At 45.9% G+C, this 24,672-nt stretch overlaps 2 protein-coding genes across 2 annotated transcripts; one reads left to right on the top strand and one right to left on the bottom strand.

The window, feature by feature from the left end:
• The first annotated feature begins 3,186 nt into the window (after positions 1–3,186).
• On the top strand, positions 3,187–6,778 carry npbwr2b (neuropeptides B/W receptor 2b). The gene is made up of 2 exons (XM_063464221.1): positions 3,187–3,294; positions 3,444–6,778. The coding sequence occupies exon 2, from the start codon at positions 3,680–3,682 to the stop codon at positions 4,679–4,681; it is 1,002 nt and encodes a 333-aa protein (XP_063320291.1). The 5' UTR covers positions 3,187–3,294; positions 3,444–3,679; the 3' UTR covers positions 4,682–6,778.
• Positions 6,779–12,989: 6,211 nt separating this feature from the next.
• On the bottom strand, positions 12,990–17,549 carry LOC134618255 (Ig-like V-type domain-containing protein FAM187A). The gene is given in 8 exon segments (XM_063463581.1): positions 12,990–13,207; positions 13,727–13,950; positions 15,186–15,539; positions 15,642–15,919; positions 16,440–16,630; positions 16,736–16,800; positions 17,312–17,413; positions 17,458–17,549. Coding segments are annotated over 8 exon segments (1,524 nt in total).
• Between the last annotated feature and the right edge of the window lie 7,123 nt (positions 17,550–24,672).

The following is a 24,672-nucleotide window of genomic DNA, read 5'->3' as shown; positions in this document are numbered from 1 at the left end:
ACAAACTGACAAAGAAACCGGCGGAGGAGGACAGTTAGGGCGGGACGCATGAACCTAAAGACAGGAACTGAAAACTTGGACGACACAGTGAAAAGCAGGACATGCATGAAGCTCAAACACACAGACGAGACAGAGGATGAGGAGGAACATTTGAAAGGTTCGTTCAATAAGATCTCCACTAGCCTCCAACCAACCACACTCACATGACTGGTTTCTACCTGTGGGCAGGTACATGGCAGTGAATTCTTCCTGGTCTGATATTAAACTGTTGCAAAGATGTAAAATGTCCTCTGACGTCTGTCTCGTCGAAAGAAGCAGAAGAAAATCCAAAAGGCACGATTTCATTAAAACGATGCTTCGTGTTCCTCCTCCTTGCGTGGAACAGAATTTAAAGAATGCGCAGCTCGGATTTCTCCCTGAACAGGAAACCCTTCTGATCCCTGCACTCACCTTAGTGAACCTTCCTCAGGTGACACCATCCACAGTCAGAGACAGAGAGAAGGAGAGGAATGGGAAAAGGAGGGTTTGTGCACCAAGATGTGCTCAGAGTCCGCTTTGAGCAACCTCAGTTACTTTCATGGTCCTGGCAGTGTTTGCAGCAGGACTGTGACCATATGTCTGTGTGCAAACAGCTATACAGAGAGTCCAGGAGCTCCGTCAGCCTGATCCTAAACATGTCATCTGATCCATAATTAATACTCAGTGCAACGTTCAGCAGGATGGCAGCTTATCGGGATCAGAGGGGACTGGAGCCTTAGCCAGCTACCTACTCTGTGAGAGGCGTGGTCCACCTGGACAGGTCACCAATCAGCTACAACCACTCACACCTAAGGATCATTTAGATTCAGCAGTAAAGCTAACCCCACCCGCTGCATGTGTTTGGACTGCTGCAGGAAGCCTGAGAGAACCCACGCAGACATGCAAACTCCACACAGAAGGGCCCCGGATTCAAACCTTGGACCTTCTTTCTGTGATGCAACAGTGCAAACCACTGCGCTGCTCCATGCTAATGATGCAAACATTGATATCTGACATGTTTCTGATGTCACATTCCTCGCCTGCTGCCAGCTCCTCTCTGACTCTAACAGGACCTCATTCATTCACACCCAGGAAACACTGTACTGAGATCAGCTGATGAGCAGGTTTCTCTACAGGACAAGGATCTTTGCTATTATCTCCTTTAGCAGAGGAGACACCGGAGCATCCTTTAAGACTGTGGAGGAGAACCTGCTGTCCCATAAGTCAAAGGGATGTGATGCTCACGAAAGCAAACCACACACATGGCTGACAGAGGCTCACTTTTTGGAGCTGTTCATAATAACACACACACACACACACACACACACACACATAATATAAAATATATACTTAATAAAACTCAACAGCACTCTGCTGATATTTAACCTGAAGTCCAGCGCGTTTGAGTGCACAGGCCTCCATCACGGAGGAAACACTGAAGCTGCACCGATGCTGTTCAGCAAACCTCCACCGAAAGGACGATTCTTCAGAGACATCCACGAACATTTATCAAATCTAAATGAGAGCAGAAAAGCCCAGGCAGCAGCAGCATCAACCACTGAGAGCACAAACACAACTTCAGAGGGAAATAAAGGTTTCAACTCTGCAGCTAAACCCACAGATGCAAACATTACTGAGTTTCCTATAAATCACAGTATAAACTGTTAGCACATAAACACACAGCTAACATTAACTACCTCACAGCTAAGCACCACCTGGACTTTCATCACAGTGACCGCTCCACGCCACATTCCTCTTTCAGTTTGAGCGTTGACAGTCTTACTGGATTCATAACTTAGAGGCCACTGACTATGCTAGCTTAGGCTGCTTGGTTCTGAACTAGAGCAGCCTCAGTGTGTTGACGGGCTGCGTTCTCCCTGCTCGAGGGCCGGGTGCTGAAACATGCTGGAGATGGACTGGTTCTTATTTAGGAACAACAAGTAAGCCTGCAGTGTGAGAGCGAAGTGCTCTAATAGGGTGATATGGTACTACAAGGTCATTAAGATAAGATGGGGCCTGATTATTTAAGACCTTGTATGTGAGGAGCAGGATTTTGAATTCTGGATTTAACAGGGAGCCAATGAAGGGAAGCCAAAACAGGAGAAATCTGCTCTCTCTTTCTAGTCCCTGTCAGGACTCTTGCTGCAGCATTTTGGATTAACTGAAGGCTTTTCAGGGAGTTTTTAGAACTTCCTGATAATAATGAAATAATAAAGAAGTTCATGAAGTCATTACTAGTTAACGTTAAAGGGATGGTTGGCTCAACAGAGCTCTGACTGTTTGTCAGCCTGGCTACAGTGCTGAAGAGAAACCTGGGGTTGTTCTTATTTTCTTCAATCAGTGACGAATAGTAAGATGTTCTGGCTTTGCGGAGGGCTTTCTTATAAAGCAGCAAACTATTTCTCCAGGCTAAATGATGATCCTCTAAATTTGTGACACGCCATTTCCTCTCCAGCTTACGAGTTATCTGCTTTAGGCTACGTGTTTGAGAATTATACCACGGAGTCAGGTACTTCTGATTTGAGACCTTAGTTTTCACAGGAGCTACAGTATCCAGAGTCGTAGTAGTGAGGAGGTAAAATTATTAACAAGATGGTCGACCTCTGTTGGAGTAGCGTTCAGGTAGCTTTCAGAAAAAAAGTCAAAGTGAAGAAAGTCTTTCAGAAAATGATTCCTTATACAGTTTTGTATCTACAGGCCACCTTTAACTCTGTGCCAAGAGAATTCATTCAAAGTGAGAATGAAGAGGGTGTTCACGGTCGGCACCGATAGACCGACCTTTCCTCAAAACAGAACGATGATACAGCTGATCCAGCGAAGTTTGCCACGAGGTTACCAAACCTGAGCACTGAACACGGGGAGGCTTCAAGTCAAGATCACATGATCACACGTTGTGGCCTCTCGGCGTCCTAATAAGAACCAAGCACCGATTAGAAAGAAAAAACTTTATTGTTCGTTTGGAGAATAAAATCCTCAGCAGAAGCTCTCAGTGACTGACCCGGTCACGTGGCTGCCAGTGAGACGAGAGAGAGGGGGGGCGGGGAAGCGACAGAGAGAGAGAGAGTGAGTGATAGAGGGGGAGGAGAGATCGAGCGAGAGAGAGAGGAGAGAGAGAGAGAGAGAGGGGGTCCGGAGTGCAGTGCGTCTCCCTCAGAGGAGAGACCGGAGCGCGGAGCCGCTGAGCGCGCACACGGAGGCACGCTGCTGATCGCTGATCACTGATACTGACTGATTGATCAGTCCATCTGAAGCTCGTGCGCGAGGAGGCGCGTTCAGGTGGGCACATTTTTTTCAGTTTTCATGTTTTCATACTTTCTTCTGTCGCGTGAGCTCGGTGTTTCCCTCTGCGCGCGCCGCTGTGAGATTAGATCAAAGTTAGAAACAGGCTGACGTCACTGCTCATCGGTTATCTGTCTCTCGTGCAGGTTCCGTGATGCGCCGCTCGTGCGTAAAACCGCGCGAACCTCCAACAGTAAATGAGAAGAAGGAGAAGTCAGCTGATCTGAGGAGGAGACTTTGATTTGACAGCTGAGCGCGCGGACAGGTGTGCGCTCCTCTGAGGTGTGAGCGAGCAGGTAGAGCTGCACCTGCTCCACCCCTGTGGAGCTGCTCCGCCCTCCTCGGACTCAGAGCATCGCGGTGTCTCACGTTCTCTTGAAACATGGAGAACGTGTCGGTCCCGGGCGCGCCGCCTCCGCTCTGTAACGACTCTGTGCTGCTGTACTCGCCCACGGGAAACCGCTCTGACCTGAACTGCACCCCTCCCTTCTTCGCTGACCTTTATGTCATCCTGCCCGTCATCTACTCCGTGATCTGTGCCGTGGGGCTGACGGGAAACACCGCCGTCATCTACATGATCCTCAAAGCCCCCAAAATGAAAACGGTCACCAACATGTTCATCCTGAACTTGGCCATCGCGGACGACCTGTTCACTCTGGTGCTGCCCATTAGCATCGCCGAACATCTGCTCAACTACTGGCCCTTCGGGGAGGTCCTCTGTAAGGTGATCCTGAGCATCGACCACTACAACATCTTCTCCAGCATCTACTTCCTGACCGTGATGAGCATCGACCGCTACCTGGTCGTCCTGTCGACCGTGAGATCCAAGCGCATGCCTTACCGCACCTACCGAGCGGCCAAAATCATCTCGCTGTGCGTGTGGATCCTCGTCATCCTCATCGTCATGCCCTTCACGGTGTTCGCCGGCGTCTACGTGGACCCGGCTGATGGCAGGAAAACCTGCGTGCTCAGCTTCCCGAGCCCCGAGCCCCTGTGGTTCAAAACCAGCCGCATCTACACGCTCATCCTCGGCTTCGCCATCCCCGTCTCCACCTTCTGCATCCTATACACCATGATGCTGTACAGGCTGAGGAACATGCGGCTCAACAGCAACGCCAAGGCACTGGACAAGGCCAAGAAGAGGGTCACCGTCATGGTCTTTGTCGTCCTGGCCGTGTGCCTGTTCTGCTGGACGCCGTTCCACCTCAGCACCATCATAGCGCTGACCACGGACCTGAGGACCACGCCCCTGGTCATCATGATCTCCTACTTCATCACCAGCCTGAGCTACGCCAACTCTTGCCTCAACCCGTTCCTCTACGCCTTCCTGGACGACAACTTCAGGAAGGCCTTCAAGACGATGCTGGAGTGCAGCTCGGCCTGAGCACCTGCAGCGCAGAGCAGGACCACCTGGGGGCGGACCTCCGTGGTGGCAGTGTGCTCTGGTAGTGTCATTATGGGAACAATAAGCTGCACGCTGAAAACTCTAATCTGTTTCCATGTAAACCCTAAATGAGCTCTGAGACTGAAGCTTTCTTTGACTTTTCACAGATTCTCTCTGGTCTGTGATGGATCAACAGAGGGGCGGGGTTTGATTTAAGCCCTCCCCTCTGATTCATCACTGATTGTTTAATGTAAATATGTAATCATAAGTAGTGGACGCTCACCCCACGCCCTGTCGTGGATGTGCTAAACCCCTGAGTGTGGAATTATTTGTTTGGATGTTGTTGTGATGGTTTGTGTGATTTTCTCACTCAGAGCGAGTGTGTGGCTAACAGGATTAGCTCTGCAGCCACACCTTCCTGTGGGACCCACTCAGTTCTTACTGTGGACTCTTCCACACCTCCACAGCTGAGACCATGCAAATTAAAAACACACAAAGAGTTTTATTAAACAATGAGCCAGCAAAACACGCGAAGTGCTCTTGGTGACTGGCACGCCGTTTCTCCTCCACGTGAAACGCAGAAGTTTCCCCGGGACTGTTTCAGCCGCGTCCAGGACGAAGCTCTCTGAGGGAACAGCTGCTCCCATTATTACTGACACCAGCTTTGGGAGTGAGCTTCAAATACACCTGGATTTTTTTAAAAATAGAAAGAAATCAGGCAGGTAACACACACACAAGTACTCGCACACACAGAGCAGGTGGGGAGGGGGGGGGGGGGGCCTTCTCTGGGTGGAGGTTGAACAAACGTGTGCTCGTCTTCAGAAAAACATCTGACGTTTTTATGAAGGTGTAAAAAATCCAATTAGGAGGCAGCGAGCTGTGACCTCTGAGCACCGTGACCCTTCAGGGGCGTGGCTTGGCCCTCTGGGAGCACCAAACATCAATACACAGGCTGTCAATCAAATCCTGAGGAGGCGGGCTGTGATATATATACGTGTCCCCGTGTTACTCTAACCCTAAGCTGGTATTGAAATGGGAAATGAGGTTTTCCGGTCACATGTTTCTGAGGCGCTCACCCCCCCCCCACACACACACACACACTGACTGCAGGAGCGCTGCTACATCTGCTCTGATCTGTGAGTCTATGCTGCCCCCTGCTGACCACAGGGCAGCAGCACAGCACCTTGTAACAGGTATATATGCGCACACACACAGGTACCTGCAGTTCATACAGGCTGCAAGCAGCAGACTGAGCAGCAGATGAAGGTCTGCAGAGAGACGGATCAGATCACAGAGTGAAGCAGCTCATTCAAATCTGGTCGCAGCTACAAACTGATTATTATAAATACATTTTTAAATGACGTTTGGAGCAGAGTTTCCTCTGTCGCTACTTTCTGCATATTTGATGTTATTTTATGAGCAACATTCATCTTTAATGTAACGTTTAGTCTCGTGTCTTTGGAGATAAGTTGTGGAGTAACTTGTGAATACTCCAGAACTTCCACTGTGTGACTTCCTGCTCCCTGGTGGGAAACAGACACTTGTGAAAAATCCAAGGCTGGAACTCGTCTGACCCCTTCTATCAAAACCACGCTGAAAAATATGAACCTGTTGGAGTTTATGTGGTTGTTTTGCAGCTTGACAGCGCCCTATGGAACAGGAAGTACACGCAGTGGGAACTCTGGAGTACATAAGATTTTCTCTGTGTAAATTTTGGGGGCAGTAAGCAGAACGCACTGGGCATATTTATTCACTCCACAGTTCAGAGTGTGGGGATGCTGGTGTGATTCCCTGGGTTTGGGACTTTTCTGTCATGTAACCTGTTCTTGTTATTTCACAGTGTGACAGTAAAGTACTCGGTACAATGTGCCAACACAGCGGTGTGTCGTCACTTTCTTTAACCTCCTGCTTTATCAGATAAATGATGAGATCTTCTGAAGGCTTCGTGTGCACGTTCTGACAACAACAACATGCTGTAAATAACCCGTCTCACTCTACAGATGAATGTAAAGTCATAACTATGTAAAATCTAATGTTCTCTCACACAGAAATCATCATTTCTCATGCAGCCTGTAAAAAAATGAACTCACATTTTATTTTGAAAATCGCTTTTCATGTATTTTTGATATCTTAGACTGAGAGCTGCTCGATGAATCCAATAAATGTGCAGATAATGAATCCTGAGAGGAATCTTGACTTCACACTTCACATGTTCATCAAGCATGAACTCGTCACAAAAAGACAATCCATCTGTTCATGATCTGCTTCCTGCCACAGTCCAAACATGTTTGTTGACTGATGAGACTGAACTGGCTGCAGATTCCAGTGTGAATGTGAACGGCTGTTTCTCTCTGTGTCGATGACCTGTACAGGTGTACCCTGTAACAGCTGAGACAGGCTCCAGCACCGAAGTAGCCCTGAACTGGATGGATGATCTTTCTGAGTTAACTTCAATAATTACTTCCTCCAAACCATCAACGTGTCTTTTAGACCCCATTCCTACAAAACTGCTCAAAGAAGTCCTGCCATTAATTAATGCTTCATCTTAAATATGATCAACCTATCTCTAATAATTGGCTATGTACCACAGGCCTTCAAGGTGGCTGTAGTTAAACCTTTACTTAAAAAGCATCTCTAGACCCAGCAGTCTTAGCTAATTATAGGCCAATCTCCAACCTTCCTTTCATATCAAACATCCTTGAAAGAGTAGTTGTCAAACAGCTAACAGATCATCTGCAGAGGAATGGCTTATTTGAAGAGTTTCAGTCAGGTTTCAGAGCTCATCACAGCACAGAAACAGCTTTAGTGAAGGTTACAAATGATCTTCTTATGGCCTCTGACAGTGGACTCATCTCTGTGCTTGTCCTGCTAGACCTCAGTGCAGCGTTCCATACTGTCGACCATAATATCCTATTAGAGCGATTAGAGCACGCTGTAGGTATTACAGGTACTGCACTGCAGTGGTTTGTATCATATCTATCTAATAGACTCCAATTTGTGCATGTAAATGGAGAGTCCTCTTCACATGCTGAGGTTAATTATGGAGTTCCACAGGGTTCAGTGCTAGGACCAATTCTGTTTACATTATACATGCTTCCCTTAGGCAGCATCATTAGAAGACATAGCATACATTTACACTGCTATGCTGATGACACGCAGCTCTATCTGTCCATGAAGCCAGATAACACACACCAATTAGTTAAACTGCAGGAATGTCTTAAAGACATAAAGACCTGGATGGCCGCTAACTTTCTGCTTCTTAATTCAGATCAAACTGAGGTTATTGTACTCGGCCCTGAAAATCTTAGAAATATGGTATCTAACCAGATTCTTACTCTGGATGGCATTACCTTGGCCTCAAGTAACACTGTGAGGAACCTTGGAGTCATTTTTGACCAGGACATGTCCTTCAACGCACATATTAAACAAATATGTAAGACTGCTTTCTTCCATTCATGCAACAGAAATATCCTGTCTCAGAGTGACGCTGAAAAGCCTTCAGTTAATCCAAAATGCTGCAGCAAGAGTCCTGACAGGGACTAGAAAGAGAGAGCAGATTTCTCCTGTTTTGGCTTCCCTTCATTGGCTTCCTGTTAAATCCAGAATTCAAAATCCTGCTCCTCACATACAAGGTCTTAAATAATCAGGCTCCATCTTATCTTAATGACCTTGTAGTACCATATCACCCCAGTAATAATGCTCCTGTGGTTCCAGAGTCTACTGAGTTTTAGTGAGAAGGCAACAACAGTCACTTTAGTTTAAAAGTAAAGTTCTTTTTCTAAAGACATTAGACTGAAAGCTTCGACATGGACACACGTGACTCTGATCATTGTTTTCAAGATGTCTCATCTGTTCTGCAAATCTTTGGTTCATTAAATCTGAATGTTTTCATACAGTAACATATTTGTACTCATCATATTGGCGATTTATTTCAGGTGAGTGAATATGATAACTGGAGAACGAGGCGAGGTCGTTGTTTCAGACTGATACCATAGGTGTGTGTACTGGGAGGCTGGGGAGAAACATTCGTATTCTTTGAAAAATGGTTCATCGAATCACTTTTAGCTCATTTTCTGACACACTGAATCTCAGAGAATGTTTGAACAAGAATATCGCTGAAATAGAGCAGACTCCCTCTTTATTGTCACCTCACATGTAAAAATTGCGAAACACTATCAAAGATAAAAACCTTAAATTCTGACTGGTCTTTGTACCATCCAAAAGGATCTGTAGTTTGGGACAGATACATCAAAAAATATACAAGTACTGGCAAATATGAGAAAAGTGTCAGTTTAATGAAACACTGTTATTGCAAAAGATAATTATAGTTGTATAAAGTTGAATTTTACAACACCAAATGTTTTAAGATGAAATTCTGAGTCACAAAAATGAAGAAAATTCTATTATTCAGCTGCTGTCTTTAATAATATGTGCAATAAGACAGTCACATGATCAACTCTGTTAGCAAATGTAGGCTACTCATGTTGGTATAATAGCATTAGCTAACTTTTCGGCTAATCCCAACTGGATTACCCAGACAGCTGATTGGTCAGCTGACCAACATGGTTGATGTTCGATCTACAGACTTCCATGGGTTGGTTGGTGTGTGATCACATGACACACTTACATACTGACCCTGGCTGCAGGAGGTCCCGTCCACTTCTCTGACTGCTGAAACAGGTAAATCCACCTGTCAGCCACCATGTTCGTAAAGCAGATGAAGACGTGTGGAGCAGAGCCTGTTTGAACTAGGTGAAGCTGAAGTCCAACACTGTCCCTGCTGAGTTTCAGTTTTCCTCAGGTGGACAGACCAAGCTGACCAATCAGCAGGCAGCACTGCTTTGTGCAGTATCCAGTGGGCGTTAACCGCCAGCTACTTCAGAGCGAAGCCTTTTCCCAAACAGTTTACACTACAACTGGGGACTGTATGCATCATCTACATTACACCTTTATGATATAACAAGGGGTTAAATCACACCTCAGTACTGCATAAAGACTTGAATCTGTGATCTTTGCACTCAGGTCTGTGCAACGAATAAAGAAATGCAGAGTGACGGTACAGTCTCAGCACTTTGTTGGCTCTGCCCGTCGCCTCTGTTCAACCTCTGTTGGGTAAACAGAGCTGTGTTTCCACCTTAAACACTGTGTGTGTGTGTGTGTGTGTGTGTGTGTGTGTGTGTGTGTGTGTGTGTGTGTGTGTGTGTGTGCGAGAGAGAGAGGAAAGCACCAGCGCCACTTGGTGGTCAGGATTACAGTATGTGATAAAATATTTCTGTCACTAGATGCCAGCATCACCCTGCGTGTGTGTGTGTGTGTGTGTGTGCGTGAAAATGTGAATTTTCTGCATGTATTTTAATAAAATTATATTTTATGGGTGTCGTGTAACCTACAGAAATGAGTCGAATAGATGGTGTTTGTGTGTTTTGGGTGAAGCAGCTGCTTCAGTGGGCCAAAGGTCGTCCAGGCTCACCCTGTAAAGCACACACAGGAACCCACCTGTAGGTGGCAGTGTAAGGCCACAGTTCATCTGTCATGTACGCGCCACCATAAGTTCACACACCTCCATCTCAGCAATGAAACCCTGGTTAGAGTTCAGGCCTGAGACACAACAGCACCCTCAGAGGTCAGACGAAGGGTGGCTGTGGGAGTCTTACTGAAAATCCACCCACATCAAATCTGACTTTTACACAGAAACATGTTTCCAGGCAACACCAAATATGTGTTTAATAATGCAACCATCCAACCATCCTTATTGATCATCCGACCAAACACCAGATCATGTCCGACTGAACACGTTCCTAAAAAGCCGAAGGAAGCCGTCACATATCACCAGTGATTCTGTGATGATTAACTGGGTTAATCAATGCGTTTCTTCCTCCAGTGTGTATTACATCACAGGTACAGAAGATCTTAATGTTCATGTTGCCTCAGATTCACTTAAATAGCCAAAGATCCTGGTTGGATCCCAGAGGAGACGCTGGTCCCTCGAGACTGAGCCGGGAACAGTAAATATGAAGCTGTGGCGTCCCCTGTGACAAAGATGGCAGCACACAGGCGCTTCTATCGCTGCCTGGACTGTAGTTACATAAATCATAAAGACAGAAAATCAGTTTTGTTCTCTTTGTTTTACTGGTACATCACATCGTCTTGTACACATTGAGCTCATATTCTTCTTAAAATTGTGGCGTTCTCAGTTTAAACATCTGGATTCTAATTCTGCAGAAGCCCTCTGTGAGCCCCGAGTGCTTCTTCACAGGCTATTTGGCATTTCCTGCTGCAACAGCTGAGTTGCTCCTGGGAGACACGACATGAAGGGTCCGCTGGTAATTCAACCACCAGTCCTCCTCATCCTGCTGCACTACCCAGCAGGAAGCTAGGGCACCGAGAGGCACGAGGAAGCAGCATGCCCTGACCCATGCTGCTTCCAGCCTCCAGGACCTGCCCCACCTGATCTCACCTTTGGTTTTTTGAGACAGGTGACGAGTTAAACCGTGAGCAATAAGGCAGTGAGGATCGTAGCTTACAGCAGACAAGGTGTCCAATGTAATAATAATAATAATAATGTGTATGTGTTAGTCCCCGTAGGAAAATTACTCCTCTGCATTTAACCCATTCACCCAGTGAAGCAGTGAGCAACCACCAATGTAGCGCCCGGGGAGCAGTGTGTAGGGACGGTACCTTGCTCAGGGGTACCTCAGGGTAGCCGTTCAGTGGAGTCGAACCCTCGACCTTCTGATCATGGGGAAACCACTCTACCTACTGAGCTATCCCTGCCCTGCGAATAGGGCAGGGATAGCTCAGGGCAGCACACTGGGTTCTCTCTGCAGGCTCTCATTCGCCGGGCATCAGCCACAGAGAGGTGCCGTCGGGCAACAAGCCCGGAAAGATCACGGCCAGCTTAGAGTGTGAACCCGCACGACCACGGCCAGTACGCCAGAAGGGAACCGGTCACAGCCAATGTGGAGGAACTGACAGGGCAGCCACACAGGTAAGGGGACTAATGCTGTCACCCAAACTCAACCACACACAAAGTCTCAACGCAAGAGTCTGTTGATACCTGACTCTAGCTTCATCACATGTTCCCTGACCCACACAGGCGGCGTTTGACTGTTCAGCCTCATCACTTGACTGATCCTACTGGCACCAGCAGCTAAGCTAGGCCCACGGCGATGGGAACACAGGAGCAGGGTCATCTTCGGCTCGTCACCCTGAAGTCTCCGCCTCCTCCTGCTGTGTCTGCACCTGCACCTTGGTCCGGCACCTTCATGACAGTGATGTCACAGGTGTCACATGACACCCAGGACCTCAAATTGACCCAGAGATCCTTTTAAACTCAGAGACGAGACCAGAGAACAACGCATCAGACAGAAAGAACAACAACAAGGGTCAAAGGTCACAGAGTTTTAGGGCACTTGACAGTCCATATTTAACTTGTGTAATATCCTGAGATATTCGTAATTAGAGCTATCTTCTTATATTTTGTAACTGGCTGTTGTTACAGTCTTGCAGCATCTGTGGCTCCATAATTTCCTCAGGGATGAATAAATATTGTCACTTTCATCAACACTGATTGCACTCCACAGACTGCACGATGCTGAAAACAGTCTCAAACACGACAAATTACCTCCAAATATCCACTCTAGAGTTTAACTCTGAACTCCAATCAGCTTTTCTCACACTGAAAACTCAGTTTCAGCTCTGAATGCGTGCACCCTGAGCTAATAAACAGAAAGACATCAGAGATTCACCATGGCAACAGCCTCCAATTCAGTCCAATGAAAGCGGACCGTGAAGGAGAAAAGAGGGATTTTATTTATCCTCGTCCACTCAGGCATCGTTTAATGGACTTCTTCTGCTTCACAGAGAAACCAGCTGGAATCCAGCAGATGTTACACACTGACCGACCCGACGGTCAGACTCAGACCGTTAATGATGTGTTTGAACACCTGAACATATTCGAACACATTCAGACTGTCTGCAAGAGCAAACAGCACCTTTAGACTATGGCTGGTCTCAGTGGCTCTGTGGTAAAGTGGCTAACACAGTCTCTGGTTTGAGCTCCAGAGCAGCCACGTCAGGATAAATCAGCGGTGGCGCCCCCTGGATTCTTAAAGCCCCGTCAGACTCATTTTCACTCAGGTATTCCCGTCACTTCAAACATGTGTTTGGTTTAAACAGGGATTCCTGCAGAGAACTTTTTTATGTCAGCGTAATAAAGTCAGAGTTTTAATGAGGATGTGACCACAGCAGGATCGAACATGTGGCCGCCCTTCGGCCACACAGAACCAGAGTCTAACCCTCGCTGCCTTTAGTCCACGTGGCCTTGCTCTCTGCGGTGTCTCAGCACAGCTCGGCCCAGCATCAGCAGGAAAAACACAGTCGTCATGGCAGCATACGATCCCAGCACGGTCTGCACGGCGGCCGGAAAGTCGGGATGCGACAGAAGCGACTGGCTGCCAAAGTGAGGGTACACGAGGAGGTGGATCTCTGCCGCCCGGCGACCGTACAGCCAGCAGTAATACACACCTGCAAGTGTAAAGACACCTCAGTCAAACTGAACAGCACAGAGATCGGACCTCATCCTCGTCACCGCTGGACTGAAATATGATTCAGAGCGTCTAAATAAAAAATCTGACAAACACCGACTTCAGATGGAGCATCAGGTAAGAGCGTCTGCGTGCCCTTCCTCACCTGTGACCCCCTACTGTGGGCAGTGACCACCCTGTGAGTGTGTGACCCCACACTTCCTGCACCCTCCTGGTTGAGGCACTTCCTGTACAGGGAGCAGACCCCAGACATGCACAGATTAGGTGGCAGGTCTGGGATCTCCAGGATTCTCCAGGGTTAGCTTCACAGCTTCACCTGCTGCCACCATAAAGTTCAGAAAAGGGTGGAGATGACCCCGAGTGTAAAGAGTTATCTCAGAGTCAGCAGCCAAATATATTCACAAAGAGACATCTCGAGTAAAGGTCTGGGATCACACCTGATGTGAGCTTCATGACCGGGACAATGAGACGAGACACCTGATGGGGGCGCTGTTCATACCTGAGTCCTGAGTTTGAGCCGGCTGGAACAGCAGGTGGTGCCCGGTGTCTATGAGCAGTCTGAGGTCTGCGCCGGCGCCTGACGAGTGTTCAGACCTGTAGATGGGTTCGTTCCCTCGGTCCCAGGCGACCGCCATGTCAGGGCGTGCCCCGGGACAGCCCAGGGTGAGGACCTGCCCGTCGGGGTGGGTCAGGTAGTACAGAGGTAGCCCGGTTGGGGCAGAACTGTGACACACAAAAACCCAGAGGTGAAACATCTGGATTCAACAGCAAAGAGCACCGCAGGAAATCTTCAGGACACAATCTCAGAGATGATTCACGGAGACATTCGGACACTGTGGTTCCAAGCAGGGCGACCACGTTTTATATTGACTGCTGACAATCAGACTGGATTGAGACCGGTTGTGGATCATCTTCAGTTTTTAGTATTTCTCTGCAGGTCCGGTGGTGAACACAGAGGTCAGCAGACTGAAGTGTTCACTGTGTGAAATGTAAACTGTAAATGTTAACATGACTTTAGACATATCCACAGATCATTAACAGACACAGCAGCGATTACATTCCTGCACTCTGTGATACTGGCTCATATTGAATACTGTAGTACAAGTTGGTCCTACACGAGCTCTGCTGCTATTGGGCCAGTCAAAGTATGCTAGTAAGCCTTTTTCATATCACCATTGTCAAATTTTAGATAAATACAAGTTTCTAAATTTTACTAATTTCAAATTATTTAAGTCTGCCTGTCTAGTATACAAAGTTATACATGGTGTGGCGCCTCCACCAATGAGTGATTTTATTAAACAAAAGTCTAGCAGTGTGACCTCGACTGACCCGAGCCACTGTGAGAGGGGACTAAATCTGCATTTAGACATTTTCACAGATGCTCTGTCATATCAGGGAGTGAAAGAGTTAGTGTGTTACAAAAAGGGAAGCAACTATTAGTGTAATGTGTGAGTGCAATATCAGGACAGTCAGGGCATGTGTAATACTGGGGTTTGTGCAATATAACTGATGTGTTTCCGTTATTGTTCTCTATATTGTCCTCTGTTTCCACTCTTCTTGTCATTGTTTGTAATGTGGTCACTGTTTTTGTCCTTGTCACATGACCTGTAAATAGTGTCTCTGTATGTTTTTACTAACGTGTGTGTAACACCAACCTGCCAGAGGGTCTGCAGATGGAAATTAGCCCAAGGCTGTAATCTGGCATATTTACATTTGTTAAAATGTTCATTAGTATGTATAGTCCCTCTTTCTAAATAAAAATAATTATAATAACTAAAAGTTCATTACTGAAACAGACATTACTGAAATACACTTTGACCCCTGAAGATCGGGGGACGCCCAAACCGAGAGACATCAAGCTTCTGATTTGACCTCTGCTGACCTCTGACTTCCTGAGTAACAGGAAGTCTGTAATTCTGCACAGTGAAGTGACAGGCTTGGTGCTGGACGGGTGTCACGCTCACCTGGACCCAAAAAGAGACATCAGACCGAGCAGCTTGGAGGGCGGGGCCTGGGACGGACACGTCATATGACAGCTTCTGACCTCCAGCTTTGCTGCGACTCTGCTTCGCTTTAAACCGAAGGCCCTTGGCACCGCCCCCGAGCCGCAAGAAACGACCGTCTGATTGGCCCGCCTGTAGCGCACGTTCAGGAAGCGGGAGCGTATGTAGCAGAGCCCGGCTCGGACCTGCTCGCCCGGCACGCCGCAGCGGTCACACACAGACCACTGCTGGAAGCTGGTGAAGAGGCGGTACAGAGCGCTGAGGTCGGTGCTCTGGTCCCGTTTCCCGTCGCCAGCCTCTGAAGCGAGTCTGCAAACATCAGCTGATCGTTATTTCTTAAATATCGATTGATTATTAAGCTTAAACAAGCAGGTTCGTGGTCGTCATGAATTCAGCATGTACTCAGCGCACCTGTTGGTGAAGCTGAGCGTGGGAGCCTCCTGGATGTCCAGGTCGTAACCATAGAAGAAGTCTTTGTGGGCGGAGCCACAGATGTAGATGCCTGCATCATCGGGCCCGGCTCTGAAGATCAGCAGGCTGAAGAGTCGGATGGAGAAGCGACTCCGCAGGTCTCCGCTGTGAGGCACCTGGCTGGGATCGAGCAGGTGGTTGCCATGGTGATCAGTCAGCGCTTTGGTGTCCTCTGATCGTTCCAGATGTTTCCGGAAAAACCAGACAACCGACTGGACCTGAAACCGATATTTGAACCTTTTTCAGTCTGCACAGTTGGAAGAGGTTCTTAAATAGACGGAGGGGCTCCGGATAGAGCCACTACTCCTCCACAGTGAGCGCAGCGCCTCCCGGTGAGGTGTGTCGGACGCCACGGTTATCCTCGGATGGCCACCGGCGAGGGGGGGTCCTGAAAGCTTGATACAGTTAAAACCATAAAGTCGTAAATGAAATCTAGACATTTGATTTGACTTTGTGCAGATGGAAAAACAACAGGAATAAAATAAAGAGGAAATGTTTTTCAGTATGCAAAAACGTATGTTTGCACTGTAAAACCGAAAGCTCACCTCCAGCATACGCCCTCCATACAATCATATCAACAGACTAAAACTAAACTCTGCAAACTGAAACAAACAGATTCAAAACAAAATATGAACCAACACTAACTGGATATTATAAAAACTACAGTTTCTCTGCGCAGATACCTGACACCCCAGGTGTGCAGTAGAAAACAGATGGTTAGTTACTCGCGTACTCTACCTGCTCTGGTTTGCAGAGGCAGGGCAGCTCCACGGTGACTCCTGACAGGTGGGCAGTGTTGGTGAAGGTCAGGAAGGCGGGACACGCCGTTCTGGCAAACACATCCTGTTTGTCTTCAGGGGCCTCGTAGCTCCACGCCTTTGGAGTCAGGAAGAGGAGGAAGAGAGGGGACAAGGATGGGAAAGGCATCTCTGAGGAGGAAACAGGGTTTTTTTTAAAGTCTGAAGAATCTCAGGATCTGAAGAATGTTTACTTTCAAAGACAAACCAATGAGCTGAACTGTCCACTCCAATGACCTGCAGGAGTAAATATGACTGTGGGATCTTTGGGATCTCCCGACAGATCTCCATCTTCTTTTCTCCTGTCAGCAAAGCAGACAAACTTCAGCTCGGTAAACAGACACACAGTATCGCATCAGCAGCGTCTTCACAGAAGTACAAACCAACACCCTGCAGCCTCGTTGATTGGTTCCTGTCAGTCTGATATCAGATTCAAAGCCTGCAGAGCCACGAATCATGTGGAGGTTTCTGTGAGGGCGCCCCCTGCTGGGCTACAGTTTGTGACAGCAGAGCTTTTAGCAGTGCTGGAGGTGTGAGGGCTGCACTCAGACGGGGAAACACTTCACACGAGTGAAGAGCACTCCACGAAAGCTGGTCTATTTATCGTTCCCATTAACTCAGACGGTTTCTCTCGTTCATTCATTTTCCCTCATTTAGAAATTGAAACACAAAGTTCAGAGAAAAGTGTTGTGAATGAAGCGGGTGGATGGTGAAGCGGAGCTATTCATTCACGCTCAGCTCTGATTCCAGCTCGCTAAGTTCAGGAGCAAGTTTGAGCTCAGTGCTGGGAGGGAGGAGGAGGGAGTCACTCACACTTTCACCAGTTCAGTTTCATCCTGCTGTGGGACCAGTTCTTCCTCTCCACCTATCCGCAGCTGTGACAGCTGGGTGTTTCCCAGCGTCAAGGTGATTTCTCTGACAAGAAGAAGATGGCGCACAGAATCGTCCAATCACTGCACGGTGCCCGGCGAGCCCATGGCACCGAGCTGCTGCTGGCTTTCTTTTGTGGAGCTGGACGATCAGACAGCGGCAACACGGCAGCAGTGGACATGAAGCGATGCTGAGCCACTACTGAAGTTCATGAAGAAACAGAGTTTCTGGATCATCCAATTCTCAGGAGCAGGCAGCAGAAGGGAGGAATTCCTGATCCCAGACTCGGTCCATATTCCAGGATGACAGTGGGACAGTTTGAGCTCCTGTTTTTGGAGTCGAGATCTGAGGAGCTAGCAGCAGCTGTGAGTCTGAGGTACGGCTGCAAGCTTTGAGCTACGAGCACACCTGTTGCTGAATGCAGTGACTGATAAAAGCTTCGTCCTGTAAAATTATGAGAACATGTGAGTCTGAAAAACATTTTAACTAATGAAATATTTGCACAAATTTTATGCGTCCAGTGTGTAAAGACTGCAGAGGGGGAGGATTCAACGAGTACAGGAAAGACAAACTTGCACAAAAACTTGCTCATAATGAAACAAACTCACATATTTTCATAAGGTGGGAGATTCTCGAGCAGCGAGCACGACTGAACCTCAGCGTGTGGCCCCAGGTGTGAACAGGTGAGGATAATGCAGCAGTGATGAGGCTCAGCAAACATGAGAACGAGTGTGCCTGCATGTGTGACGGCTGAAAGCGCTACGCAGCTCTATGAACGCGTTTCATTTATTCAGAGGCTGCTGCTCGAGTGTTTGCTGATATTACAACGTGTCACTCTGCCACTCTGCTTCCATTAGCGTTTGACATTTATTTTATTTGCTGCTTCATTCTGTTCCCTGAAAAGACAAACGTGTTAAAGCAGAAAAACATTTCCCTCACTTAATGCTGTCAGCGGGAAACAGGATGTTTTACTCCAGGAAGGTCTCCCATTCAAACCAGCTCTTATCCTCTGACCAGTTCATCCATCCTGTGTCAGGGTCGTGGAGGGACTGGAACATATCCCTGCTACACCTGGACAGGTGGCCAACCCGACACATGGTTAACACAGAGAGACAGACGACCATCCACGTTCACATTTGGAATCACCAGCTGACCTAACCCCACTAACTGCATGTGTTTGGACTGTGGGAGGAAGTCAGAGATACTGGAGAGAGCCCCCACAAAGAACATGCCCACTCTACTCAGCTGAACCCTGGACCTTCTTGTGACAGCCCCAACCACTACCTCACCTGCTGCCACCTGCTGCCACCTGCTTATGGCGATACCACTCCGTCTCTCATCTGAGCTCATTTAGTTTTATTTATTGGTACCAAATGGCAACAGCAGTCACTTCAAGGCACTTCAATCAATCACATGACCAACGATGACTTTCACTGAGAACATGGAGGGAGGACAGCCACAGGTCTGAGTCTACACCTTCACAAACATGTGTGTCTGTGTTTGTGGTCATGCACCCACAAACACAGACGCATGAAGAAGTAGCGCTATGTAGTGCATGAAATAAACTGCAGAGTGGTGCCAGTGTTGCTCGTTAATACAGCGTCCACATCAGCACAGCGACGTCCTGAGCTCTCATCTGTGGAGATCACTGAGTGAACCAGGACTGGCCTTTCAACGTTCTGGTTCAAACTACTTCCTGTTTCCTCTTTAGCAGGGCTCGTTACTGTAAACGCTCACCTGCACAGTCACCTGTTTATCTGTCCTCATTAAGGCTGCAGAAACGTGCACACACACTAACGAGGACTACAAAGATGCATTTAATGCTGTGCAGCAGGTCTCGCCGGTCTCTTTTATAAGAACTCCAAATGTGACATTTCTGCTTTGTGCTAAAAATAATTCCTCATGTTCAGAGAAAGACGAGGACGAGCGGGCTGAAGGAGACGTTTAATGGACCTTCAGAGTGAGCCAGGGCCCGTAATGGCCGAGCGACAAACACTGAAGGACCTGAGCCGCAGAATCAATGCTATTAGTTAGTCAATAACCGGGGAGCGGGGTCCGATACTGAAGCTGCATCGATGTGCTGTTTGTCTTTAGTTTTTCACATTAAAGACGCATAGCATGTAATCACAGTGCCACTGCTCTGATGAAGAGGAACGCAGTGAGATGAAGAGTGATGGGAGTAACAATACTACACAATAAACTTTCTTTGACTGATGAAGGGCTTAGAAACATCACCGCCCTCCCCATGATCACATGGTAAAACCTGAAGCGTGCTGGCGTGCAGTCTCGCCCGCAGCTAACCTCGGCGGTGCGGAGGCTCTGTCGCCGCACCACCTGAGCCTCCTGATTCAAAGTGGACCGACTGCAGTCCTACAGAGCAGCTCAAAGATGAACAAAGGGTTTCATAAAAGCAGACATGCTTTAATATCTGAAACCCACAGGACGGCACCCACACATCCCACTGAGCTCAGCTGCTCGCCTCAATGGTTTCAGCTGCTGTTTTCTCTACGACAAGCCCCAGCAGCCTTTTAGAATCAGAGTCAGCCACTCTGACTCCACTTTAAAAAATAAACCTTCTTTTATTTTATAAATAGGCAGTATTTCCCAGAGGAACCCAACCGAGGGATTAATAAAGTTCTATCTTATCTTTTCTTATCTTATCTTATCTTTTCTTTTCTTATCTTATCTTATCTTAGTTGACAGGGGATTTCTTTAAATCACCCTGCCGTTCTTCAGCTGAGACGTCTGAGTTAGAAAACGCACAAACACTGCAGTTCCATTTTTACTCGCGAGGGCAGCCATGGACGCACGACCTGCGTCTCATCACTGCCTGCGTTCTTTATTTATACAAGTCTGTGTCTGTGTGTGTGTGTGTGTGTGTGTGTGTGGTACAAATATAACAACGTCACTCCAGTAGCGGGACTTTCCCTTTTCTACATCTGTATGTTCTCGTAAAAGAGCTGAGCTTGGTCTTCTCTACATCTAAGTGTTAAAAACAACAGGAAGCGGTTAGTCTTTGCATAAGTTCAGCACACAAATTACTAGGTGAAAAGTCATGTAGAAATATGCTTAATGGCAAATAATGAAAGGATACATTTCATGCAGCTGATCACATATATACAATATTCTCTTGACATTCCCTGCTGTTTTTCAGAGAAATGAAATGTACAATTTATCAGTGAGTAACTACATTTTCAGTTACTACATCATAAGTTACACTTCATCTTCATGAAACAAGTAGGAAAATAAGTCTTCATGATCTTCATAGATTTCAGTACATCTGTGTATACTGTGAATGATAAACTTCTCATCTGTGAAATTACAGCTTTTAAACAAGGAATAACATAAGTAAAGAAAAGTAAAATAAAATAAAATAAAACCATGAAAAGTCCAATGACGATCAACAGTCTCTTTAAAACTTGTTAAAGTTGAGCGCTTCTTCCTGGATGAGGATGTTGATGATGTTGTTGTGCACTTTACAAAAGTCATTCTGAAGAATATACATTATCTGGTAGTTCATGTATTTATTTTCCCCGATCTTTCTCTTTTCTTTTTTAATGTGGTGGACTATCCTAAACCTCCATGATTTAGCTTCCAATTTTGATCCAATTATATCCTGTACTATATCCTGTACTGTATTATATCGTACTCAAACTCGTCCAGGCTTGACCTGTCACCGGTCCCCTGTTTGGCCTTCAAATCTCCAGGAAAAACACAGTCTGTTTCTTCTCTGTTTTTCTTCTCCATTCATCCTTTAAGTCTTCTCTTCGAAACATGGCAAATATTAAAATCAATGTCCAGTGCTTTCCCACAGTTCTTTATCCCACTGTTCAACTGCTGTTAAGTATTCAAGTCCACGGTGTTCTTATCGGTCTTCATCAGGAGATTAACTGTCCTTTAAGCTTCTTCTCAGGATTTGGGACAAAGTAATAGGTCAAGTTCTAAATTTTTAGCCAAAACCTGGCCTGTTTTTCCCAATTCTGTTAATTTATCATTTGTACCGCTGTATTCATGTTTTCAGGTTGAGGAGAGTCCACCTGTATTGACACACTAAAACATGTAATTAATATCATTTTATTACTTTTTTATTACTTTTTTTTTTTTTAAACGCTCCATTTGCTTCATATGCCTAGAGCTTAACCCGTCTGTGTGTCTCTCTGTCTGCTTCCTTTTATGGGCATGTAGTTCCTGTTACACACACGATTTCCTGTCATAGACACACCACAGGCACACATATTTCCTGTTTCTGCAGACTAATCGAACTCTTTATCTTTCTTTGTATTTTGTATTTATAGTCTACAAACCCTCTTTAATTCTACTAAATCTTGATCTAAAAACAATACACCTTTATTTCACGCACACACTTTTGAATAGAGCTCTTTCAGACATCAGGAATTACCACACACTGCCTTTCCTTCTCAAACTTCCTCCTTTTTCACTCACTCTACTATCAACCTCCCTAGTATTATTATTACTTATTTATTATGGTACAAATCACACAGAGTCACTCAAATCAAATACTGACAGCATTCACACAGTTAAAATCACTCAAAATATAAGTATTTTGGACATGCTTTTCATAATCAGAAAGAGCAAGTCAAAGAAAAACAATTGAAACCTTTAATCATTTTCACAGCACACACATAACTGTAAGAAAAAACAAAACACACCAGCATTTATTGCTCTGAAAGATATATAGTGGTCTTAGGCAGTATATATCAAAACTCAGTAAATTGTGATTTTGACAGATCATGCATGTCCTCACAAATTCTTTTGCTGAGGTTTCAAAATTTAGAGTAAAAAAAAAAGTGTGTATTAAGGACCTGGACCATCCCTCCTGATGACACGAGTCACCCCATGTGTCACTAATGCTGCTGTTGTGTGCAGGGACATAGGGATTTAGGAAGTATTGGTCTTCCTTCACAAGTCATTAAATCATCTTTTAGTTGTGCTCCACACTTCTAACCATTTCTTCTGTTCTATGGTTGGTGCTGCTTTCTGTTCATCTTTAAGAACATCAAGTGGTATTTGCATAGAGGATGCAGACATTAATATGTCTACAGTTCGTTGTGCGGCCAATTTAGCACATATGACTGCTTTGAGTTCTGCACTCTGAGCGGAGTATGAGGATGTTAGTGGTTTCACTTTTATGACTATTTTTAGACGCTGAGCCGGGTTGTGTCATTTAAATTGGTCCTTCGAGCCGAGAGATGGAAACACCAGACACGTTTCTGTGACTCCAATAAGGTCTGATTGCTGCATCCTGACGTCGTGGGAAAGCCAGAACCGAAGTCTGTCGACAGCCCTCTCCAGGTAGAGGTGAAAGCCCTGGGCGTAAATTCGTATCCAGGCCGGGCCTGGTCCACGACGTTGGGGTCCAGCCAGATGACCTGAACAACCAGCAAAAGATGACTGAGGGTGAGAAAACACTTTTTAGGTCTAACCCGCCGCAAGGGTTTGAAAAGAGAAGTGCATAGGTCTTATCCGCCACAAGGATTAATAGCGCATTAGGCTGACCCACTGCACGGGTGCACAAAAGAGAAGCGCATAGGTCTTATCCGCCGCAAGGATTAATAGCGCATTAGGCTGACCCACTGCACGGGTGCACAAAAGTTAAAACTGGCCTGGTCCGCCGCAAGGACCCGCGCGCGTAAAGAAACAAGAGTGAATATATGTGTTTCGTGTATGTCATTTTTCTGTCTGTTGGAGGTAAACTAATTTTACAGCACAATACGCTGCTGAGTTGCTTCCAGTTGTTATTGTTATTTTATTTGCTGTAAGACGCTGAAGTACTGGTGACAAAGGAAAAGTAGGTTGGGCTCCGTCCCGTAAAACTGACACCGCTCCGCGGAAGTAGTCCCGGAGTAGAAGGGCGTGTCAGCAACTACTCCTGAGTCTAATACCAAAGAAAGCTCTGCAGTTGTGTTGTAACAATGGGGAATCAGCCCAAAAAACTCACTGCTGACAAGCAGTGGCTAGAAAAGAAATGTCCAGGCGCCGGACAAATTAGTGCTTGTAGATGGAGAAATCCCCCCAAAAAAAACCAACAAAAAAAACAAAACAAAATGTCCCACTTGGGAAGGGAAATGCAGCCCCTCAACACTTACACAGTTGAAAGAAGCTCTTTTGCAAGAAATAGCAGAAACAAAAAACTTAAAAAAGAAAGGAAAACTCTCGCAAGAATCACAATATTTCCAGGCCTGGAAAGAAGAAGCAGTTAGACGAGAATGGAGAATAAACAAGCAAAATTAACACCTGATGAGAAATGTTTAGAAAAACAACAAACCAGATCAGGCCTAATCCAAGAGAAAGACAGAGGAATGCTTAGTGGAACAGCAAGAGGTAGAGGTAGGCCTATACACACACCAAAAAATAGCTTTAAAACTGCATGCTGGAGATGTGGAAAAGAGGGACATTTTGTACGTGACTGTAAGAAACAAAGAAGCAGTTCAGACTAGGAAGTACATAATAATCCCTGGTTAAATTAAAGATTGGAAATCAAAGTAGAAGTTTAAAAAGGGTTGGATACAGACCCAACTGAATATATATACATATAAATACTCTTAGGAATAAAGTGGAATACACAAAAGTTTAAATCGAATTAGAGCTTATCTCTACTATATTCAAACTAATAATAGGGAGCATAGCAACCTGTGAATTGGCATTACCAAATGAAACAAAATTGGTTAAATAACCATGCCCAGAATGAATAGAGTGAATGAAAGTAGATAATTCACACGAAAACATCTTAAAATAAAATAGAGAGATGCATAAGGTATATTAAGGCTGCGTCATTGTTCAGCCAAGGAGTGTGAGAAGGTAGATGTCTCCAGCTTGGGAGGGGGTGAAACTGCAGATCACCCCCAAGCCCTGGATGGACACATAATAAAATATAAAATAATAATTTGTGTATATTAGTAGTATAGTAGTATATTCTAATATACTAATAAATATTGTAATGTACTATTGCTGTTATAAAAAAAAATAACATTAATAATATTAATATTAAATAATAAGAGGCACCTCAGTCAGTTATGATGTGAGGTGGATAATTGTTAAAAGTAGTCTGATTCAAGCTTAAGGTTTGCTCAAACTCAGTACAATGATATATGAGATGAAGAAAATAAGGAAAATACCTAATCTAATCAAGTACATAGAGACACTTGACCTGCTTGTAAACCTGTCATCCTAGATGAGACTTTGTTGTGATGAAGAGCAATCCTATACTAACAACTAATAAGCCAAACCCTGTATACAACAGCTAAAGCTACAGGTTTGAGAAGCTGAGTTAAATATGTGGACAC

This window comes from Pelmatolapia mariae, linkage group LG20, assembly GCF_036321145.2.
Source record: "Pelmatolapia mariae isolate MD_Pm_ZW linkage group LG20, Pm_UMD_F_2, whole genome shotgun sequence".
NCBI lineage: Eukaryota > Metazoa > Chordata > Actinopteri > Cichliformes > Cichlidae > Pelmatolapia > Pelmatolapia mariae.
The sequence above is the reverse complement of the archived record's forward strand: the minus strand, read 5'-3'. Positions and strand labels throughout refer to the sequence as shown.